Source organism: Solanum tuberosum, unplaced genomic scaffold (genome assembly GCF_000226075.1).
Source record: "Solanum tuberosum cultivar DM 1-3 516 R44 unplaced genomic scaffold, SolTub_3.0 scf00928, whole genome shotgun sequence".
Taxonomy (NCBI): Eukaryota; Viridiplantae; Streptophyta; class Magnoliopsida; order Solanales; family Solanaceae; genus Solanum; species Solanum tuberosum.
The window spans coordinates 1-8,333 of NW_006239839.1; the positions used below are offsets into that span (position 1 = coordinate 1).

At 36.3% G+C, this 8,333-nt stretch overlaps 1 protein-coding gene across 1 annotated transcript; it reads left to right on the plus strand.

Annotated features, from left to right (window-relative positions):
* The first annotated feature begins 857 nt into the window (after nt 1-857).
* Nucleotides 858-5,340, plus strand: LOC102599378 (replication protein A 70 kDa DNA-binding subunit D-like). Its single transcript, XM_015305664.1, has 11 exons — nt 858-1,396; nt 1,484-1,769; nt 1,852-1,942; nt 2,057-2,190; nt 2,257-2,315; nt 2,438-2,538; nt 2,621-2,777; nt 2,869-2,992; nt 3,082-3,375; nt 4,693-4,901; nt 5,080-5,340. The coding sequence occupies exons 1-6, from the start codon at nt 1,253-1,255 to the stop codon at nt 2,483-2,485; spliced, it is 762 nt and encodes a 253-aa protein (XP_015161150.1). The 5' UTR covers nt 858-1,252; the 3' UTR covers nt 2,486-2,538; nt 2,621-2,777; nt 2,869-2,992; nt 3,082-3,375; nt 4,693-4,901; nt 5,080-5,340.
* Nucleotides 5,341-8,333: the final 2,993 nt, after the last annotated feature.

Sequence of the window (8,333 nt, forward strand, 5' to 3'; positions counted from 1 at the left end):
TTTTCAAAAAATAAATTTCCAGAAAAGCGACGGACTGAGTCGCCCTGTAGAAATTTAAAAAAAATGAAAATTAAAATAAAGCGACGGACGCCGTCGCTTTTTTTAAAAAATTCAAAAAAAAATAATAGTCGAAAAGCGACTCAGTCCGTCGCTAAAAGAGACGCAGTCCGTCTCTAAAAGCGCCATGAACAGAACAAACAAAGGAGAAGATTCACAGAAGTACATTAAACAAAGAATTGTGCATGAGCAGAACAAATAAAAAAGAAGATTCAGAGAAGTAAAAGGACCTAAAAGTTGTTCCGATGAATCTCACACTACTAAAAAATTGTCGAAAAGCGACGGCCAAAAGCGACGGAAGTGACTGCGTCGCTTTTCCGTCAATTTTGACCAAAAAAGCGACGCAGTCACTTCCGTCGCTTTTGGCCGTCGCTTTTCGACAATTTTTTAGTAGTGTGAGATTCATCGGAACAACTTTTAGGTCCTTTTACTTCTCTGAATCTTCTTTTTTATTTGTTCTGCTCATGCACAATTCTTTGTTTAATGTACTTCTGTGAATCTTCTCCTTTGTTTGTTCTGTTCATGGACGCTTCTTTGTTGTTTATTCTTTGATGTTCCAGCTTTGTTGTTTCTACAATATTTCAACTTCTTTGAAGAATTTTGATTTGTTAGTTTCTATTGCATGTAATATAGTACAAAAGGTTTTTGATGATACGTTGCAGTAACTTTGTTCTGTTTGTTCTGCTCATGCACACTTCTGATGTTTCAGCTTTGTTGAAGAATTTTGATTTCTTAGTTTCTATTGCATGAATAAATAGAAAAGATAAAGATAGGTAAATATACCTGTTTGTTCTGCTCATGCACACTTCTGATGTTTCAACTTTGTTCTGTTTGTTCTGCTCATGCACACTTCTGATGTTTAAGCTTTATTGTTTCTTCTTGGATATTTCAACTTCTTTCAACACTTGCAGTACTAAATATATTTTTCGGTCTTTTGCTCTTGCTTTCTTTTTTTGGATTTGTTAGTTTTTATTGCTTGTAAGTATTGTTAGTGTGTCTGCTCTATATTGTGCGAAAGATGTTTGATGGTATGTTGTAATGAACTTTGTTCCCTTCTATAACAGTACACTCATAGATTCTACAGTTAAAAAATTTACAGCATTTACCCTTGCATGTGTGCGTTAGCATTACGGAAAGTTTATGATTTCAAAAGAACTCTTAACTGTTATGCCTCTCATTGTGAAGATAAAGACATATGGCACCAAGAATGAATATTGACGGAATAACTCCTGACACTCTTGATTGGACTTGCAAAGTCCAAATTGTGGACATGAGTCGAGACCGATTAAGTTTGGAGAAAAAAATTCGATTCCAAAATCTGATTTTGGAAGACGAACAGGTAGTCTCGCTCATTGTTGTTGCAGCTCATCCTCTATGGATAATCATATTATTTATTTGTATGACACAAACTTCTATGACTTTACAGGAACAACAAATCAGGGCAGTTGTATATGGTGATGATATTGACTATTATGCAGAGAAGCTTGTACTTTCTGATACATATCTAATCTCTACTGCCATGGTGAAAGTTTCACTACCTTTGTATGGAAGAATAATACATAAATTTTATTGGGTGCTTGATAAAGAAGCTCTAATTGAACATGTCGAACCACATAACGAGCTTGAGAAACCACTATTGCCACCGACCAAGCTACATACCACAACTTTTGCGAGTATTGCTCATATGACTCCAGCTCCTAATGCAGAAATTGGTATATTTCTCCTACTAACCATTAGTTACCTAAAATTTATGTCCCCACGTGTAACGACCTCATATTTCCTTATTTCTACCAGTTATTATAGGAGTTGTTCTCCATTCTGGCCCTTCAAAATATGCTGGCCGCACTCAAAATAGGTGTCGTGAGGTTACTATTGTTGATGATCAGTAAGTACAACCTTCCTTCCGTGTTATACATTGTTATTTATGTTTCGAAATTTTGATACAATTTTATGATGGATTCGAGAAAAAATGGTGTTGATGTATTGCTCCTGATTTCAGACGAAACCAATTTCTAATCACTTTATGGGACGACTTCGGAGAAATTGAAGGAACTGAATTGGAAGCTCAAATGGAAAATGGTAAAGAGTTCCCTGTAATCCTTGGAAGGAACATTGGAGTCTCTGGTTATCAAGGGAAGTTACTGAAATCTTACCCTTTTACAGTGTATACACTATTACACGATCATTCCGTCTGTACATGTTTATCCTTGCAAACTAGATTCAACTCCACAATACGCATAAATCCTACTTATCCGCAGGTATTAGAGCTGATCAGTTGGTACTAACTTCTTACTCTACATCTCTAGCTTTAGTGTGCCATAAAAACATATGTAACAATTTTTCTGTTGTCGGGCAAAAACAAACAAAAATGTGCTTTCAGGCAATGTGTCGGCCAACTTCGCATGGTCATCCACCACTCTTATCATGAATCCTGTGCACCGACAAGTCATTTCTATTGCAGAAATTAAATCAGCAGCTTCAGTAAGTTTGACAAATATTTAGCCTTGCTGAAATTATTGATGGAATAGAGTAAGATATACAATTTTTGTTTTGGGCATTATAGGTTGGAGTTTTCTGCATTGAGGCCGAAATGTCAATATCAGATGACCTTCAAAAGTTTTGTGTGCTAGAATGTTCGGCTGCAAACAGAAAAAGTGCACAAAAGACAGGAAGCAATTTGATTGCGCAAAATGTCAAAGAAAGACAACATTAGTGCCTCGGTATTACGTTTATGCTATATACATAAACTTACTCCGGCAAAATATGGCATATACAAATAATATCTGAAGTATTAACTCACTATGATTGTAGGTGTACCTTCCAAATTGATCTGATTGATGGCAGCGGTTCAACAACTGCTTTCATTTCTAGTGATCCTGCTGAAAAACTTCTCTCCATGAAGGCAGAGGACATATTTGACACAGCATGTGTCAAGGTTACCTCTTACTTATATGTCTCAGTGTTTGTGCTTATATATACTTAATATTAATATATACTTCTGCAAATGATTCCTTTTGTTTCCAGAACCAACTTCTCCATGTTGATCAGACCCAAAAAATGTTATCGAAGAGACTATTTTACATTCAACTGAGGAAGTCATCCTGGACAAGCTCACCTGTTACTCAGTCAACTGTAACAATTCTGTCCTACACGGAAAAAGAGCATGTATCTCTACCAATCAGTAGCGAAAGGAGCATTAAAAAGGCCAAATCGTTAGACGCAAATGAGGTAGAGATGAAATCAACATTTGTTGAATCTGAATCTTCCAGCAGTGGTATCTCAATTGAACCAGCCACGCCAATCAAGAAGCTGTGAAAGGTCAGTCGACCAGTAAGCCTTCATTTTCGATTTTTAGGGTTTGTGATTTCTTTTACTAACCAGACAAGTTCAACACATGGTCTTTTCCTTAATGATCAGTAATGAGAAATGAAGTGAAATTAAAATGCTGACACATTTCTATTCTAAAATGCTATGGTCAGAATGTCTACAGCCAGTAAGTAGTATTTTAGTATTTTTAAGTTTTTCGCTTCTTCATCAAAGTAGTTGTACTCTATCTGTATTTGAATTCTCATGGGCAAGTGTGCAAATCAGTTAGGAAGCTCCATTCGGTACTTAATATTTTAGGTTGTCCTCAAGGAACTTATGCATGTCATATAATTTCCTACAACTAGCAGCTGATGTCGTTTATTGACATACAAGTTTGTTGTAAATGCTTAAAAAGGAAAATACTCCTACTTTCCGTGTTGGCGGGGTTACTGTAAATAAGTCTCTTGATTGTGTTGTTCTAGCTAAATATTTGGTCACTTCTGTCGGATCCAAATGTGAACTTCATTCAGCTATATATCAGTTTTGACGCTATGCTCAGAATGTCTACTGCCACCAAGTAGTTTTTTTCTGTTTTTGAGTTCTTCACTTCTTCATCAAAGTAGTTGTACTTTGTGATTATATGCTATCTCACTCTTGCTCTTTGTTTCAAATAGTTAGTTCGGGTTTTTGTTTTGAATTTTAGACTTCTTATGATATTTGGCCTTCTGTCAAATCCAGTTGGCTAGGCTAGGTCGACTGTAAGAGTGGCCAGTGGGATTCTAAGTGTTGTTGTCTTCAAAATTTCATATGTTCTCTTTACCTGGTGATAGTAGAAGTAGTCTTCAGTTGTATAATCTTTATCAATTCTCTAATTAGTTGTTGCAATATTTACGCCATTGCTATCTTTTGTTGCTATTTGTCATATTTGTGTCTTTTGGGATAGGGTTGAGGCCAAATGATTGCACAGTACATAGATTTTGGAGTGGAGAGAAAACAGAACAGCAACTATAAGAAAACAATTACACGAAATAGACTATAATAACATCAAAACAATTTAACTTATGTACACTGTGATGTTGTAAATATGTTACCCTATCATTCGTGAAATTTAGTTAGCCAATACATGTAAAGGTGTTTCTGCAGAATTGATACGTTGAGTAATTCATATCCATTTGCTATGTATTTCTCAGAATATCTTCCCCTTTGAGCTATGTGATGCTCTGAATGTCTATTGGCAGGTTGTTAACAATTAGGAAACCTTTATGTTCTACATTTCCTTAAGGCAAATTTTAGCGTTCATTGTATTGATATGTTTACCTTTTATTACAGGAACTATCTTCCTCATTTTGCTACTTTTGGTTACTGAAAAATAATAGTTTTTGGGATTCTCAATCTGCACAACCTCAATTGGTATGAAGGACCAGTTATTACAAGTTGGGGAGAAGGAAGTAACAAAGATGGTATGCAACTTTTCCAAGTTTTTGGGCGGCCTCAGTGATTCGAATTTTTCGTCAAGTGGATATGCCACACTCAGTTAGGTATGTTGTCTAAGTAAATGTTCATTATTAAGATAACTTCACCATAAAACTATCACCTTTTGGCTGTAAAATTGTGGAATTGATGTGGTAGGCTCTGCTTCAGTTGTTTGCTGTAATATCTTTCTCCCTTTCTTGCCAATATCTTTGTCATTCAATAATAATAATCTTCAATTTTCAGGTACCCTGATATCTTCCTACGCTATAAATTCTGGGACTGGAGAAGCTTGCTTGGACTCCAATTCTACCATCATGTTGTTCTAGATTAAGATATTGTCATCTTGAACTAAAAACTCCCAACACCTTTAACTTTTTGGCTTGTATTATCAGTACTTCTACAACACCATTTTCGATCAGTGTATCTGCACTCACACTTGTGTCTATTGTAAATATTATGAAGCTTATATATAATAGTGTATGATGTTAAGCTTGTACTCCAGTAGTCTTGTGCTCAATCATTTGTTCAAAGTTCTTGGTGAGGTCTGATTTCAGTGGCTTAATTTTCCCTGGGTCATTAGCAGCTTTCGAACATCTGAATTATATAAAGATAGCTCCTCTATTTTGTTCCACAGTATCCATTAAGACACCAAAAGGAGTGTCTTCAGAAAAGGCAACAAGTCTGTGATTGAGATGTACATCACTGTTACTATTGTAAGATTTGTCAAGATCATTAAAAGAAGGCAGAATGGTCTGGTGGACCCTTGTACTTGTATCTGTTTGTATTGTGAACCCTTCTACTTATCCTTTTGTCATCTGGACCCCTGAACCCATCCAAACTCAACATTTTAAACACTTTTTTTGATGTGGCATCCTATGTGGAAAGACTCCACATGGAGCGTGTGATACACACAAGGTAAGAGCGTGAGATGCCTTAAAAATAAAGTAACGGTCAGATTTTGACCTTTAAAGGCCATCTTTCTTCTTTATTTTCACTCAAACATCATTGTTTGACAAATTTGAGCTTTTTTCTCGATTTTGTCTTTTCAAATTTTTTTCTCTTTTATTTTTGGTGCCTTTATTTTTTCCTTCGATCTACTCATCTTTTTTTGTGTGTGATTCTATTGTATTTTTGTTTCATCTTTTTTTGTGTGTGGTTCTATTGTATTTTTGTTGGTTTGATTTTGTTGGTCTTCACAATGACGGTTCGATGTTGCTACTGTGGAATATATGCTGAACTAAAGACATCAAGAACACCAACTAATCCTGGAAGAATGTTTTGGGGTTGCCAAAAATATTCATCCGGTAATGGGTCTGGATTCTTCCGATGGGCTGATGCAAATGATTCAACATGCCAAGAACAATACAACACTAAGAATCCATCAACCAGTTTAAGGCAAGGAAGACAAGGAAGACATAGAAGACATAGAAGACAAGGAAGACAAGGATCAAACACTAGTATTGATATCACTGTTATTGTGATTGTTGTTATTTGGTTTGTAGCCGTTATTTTTAAGATATATTAATTTGTACTAGGTGTTATTTGATAATGAAACGGACTGCATTTGCTTTAGAAATCTAAATAGCAACTTCATTCAAACACAAATTCATACAGAAAAACAAAGTCTTCCTAATAGCAACATAACACAAATTCATGTAGGCGCCATTCATATACAAAAACAAAGTCTTCCTAATAGCATAACCAAAACAATTGGGATCAAGTCATTAATCAAAATAAAGTTAGTTGGGATCAAGTCATTAAGCTAAACCAAGTGAAATCTAATGTGTGCCTTGAGTGCTTCTGTAACTCTCCTCCCGTAGCTGCCTTTGAGTAATTGCAGCTCTTCCCTTCCACCTTAGTCCATTGGGTTTGTAACCAAGATCAATATTGGTAGGAGTTGAACTTGACAATGTAGCACTATGTAATACACTATCAGTATTTCCAGACTGAGAGAACAACAAAAATCTTAACTTAAAGATGAACTAATATCAATTAAAGCAATTTAATGTGTTTAAATGATAAAATACATACCCTCGCAGTTACACTGCCACCTGATCCAAATAAGAGACCATAACCAGTTGTCTTTGCTTTTTTTGGTCTTGGTTTCTTATATGCAAGAGTTGCACCACCTCTCAAAGCTGTGCTAGTCTTTCTTTTTTGGCCACCTGCACTAGAAGTTGATTGTTGAGCACTAATTAGACCTGCACTTGGACCTGCACTTGGACCTGCACTTGGACATGTACTTGGACCTGCACTTGGACCTGCACTTGGACATGTACTTGGACCTGCACTTGGACCTGCACTTGGACATGTACTTGGACCTGCACTTGGACCTGCACTTGGACATGTACTTGGACCTGCACTTGGACCTGCACTTGGACATGTACTTGGACCTGCACTTGGACCTGCACTTGGACATGTACTTGGACCTGCACTTGGACCTGCACTTGGACATGTACTTGGACCTGCACTTCGACCTGCATTTACACTTGACTGGCTTCCAGCAGTTGCAGCACTTGCAACACTTGCAACACTTGTTCCAGCAGCAACATTTCAAGTTGCAGCACTTGTTCCAGCAGCAACATTTTTCTACAAACATATTTTAAAGTCAAAAGTATAACAAGAGTAAAATTCAGTAACAAAGAGGCATTAAAGCACAACTTACCAGAGTTGGACATCTTTTCTTGTTATGTCCAAAAGTCTTACACAAAGAACATTTCATTTTTCTTCCCTTTCTTGTAGCCTTTCCAAACTTCTTCTTAACTGGCTCATCACTATCTTTTCTCCTATTTTTTCCTGGTCTTCCTGGCATAGCTGTAATTTCAGGTGGTTCAATGGCTGGTCTATCACTTTTTGGCCACATCTTCATGTTTGTCATAGGTTGAATAAACCTATCATATGCTTTCAGGTATGTTTCCTTCTTATACCAGTGATCAACAAATGTATCAACAACCCAATCCTTATAATGAATTAATGTAAGTGCATGGCCACAAGGAATTCCCTTTAATTGCCATGACCTACAACTACACACCTTCTTTATTAGGTCAACAACATGTTTATATGGTGGATCATGAATCTCAAAGCCAAGATCACCATTAAACTTTACCTCACAATTATCTGCAATTTCAGCATTTTTTCTAAGAATATCCATAGCCATTAGTGATACATCATTAATCCATTTTTCTAAAAATTCTCTCATTTGATTCATTCTTTCCATAACTTTGACTCTTATTTCCTCTAGCATAGTGATTATTGATTTGAACCTAGCACCTAAAATCCAACTGTTGAAAGTCTCACACATGTTGTTCTCAACCACATCACACTTGCTATGTTCTTTAAAAAATGCCCTACACCATGCTTCTTTGTTATACTTTAACAAAGCTTCTACAATGCCTACTCCTAACTCACTCAAGTCATCAAGTTTGGACTGTAAAAGTACCTCAAATGATGCCCTGGCAACCTGCCAGAATTTTCTTCTCCTTTCTTCACCCCTCCAG

Excerpts from the sequence above, each read along its gene's own strand:
- LOC102599378 (XM_015305664.1), top strand. The coding sequence starts at position 1,253 with ATGGCACCAAGAATGAATATTGACGGAATAACTCCTGACACTCTTGAT. Across the intron at positions 1,397-1,483 it reads TGATTTTGGAAGACGAACAG|GAACAACAAATCAGGGCAGT; the intron begins GTAGTCTCGCTC and ends ATGACTTTACAG. Across the intron at positions 1,943-2,056 it reads GTTACTATTGTTGATGATCA|ACGAAACCAATTTCTAATCA; the intron begins GTAAGTACAACC and ends TCCTGATTTCAG.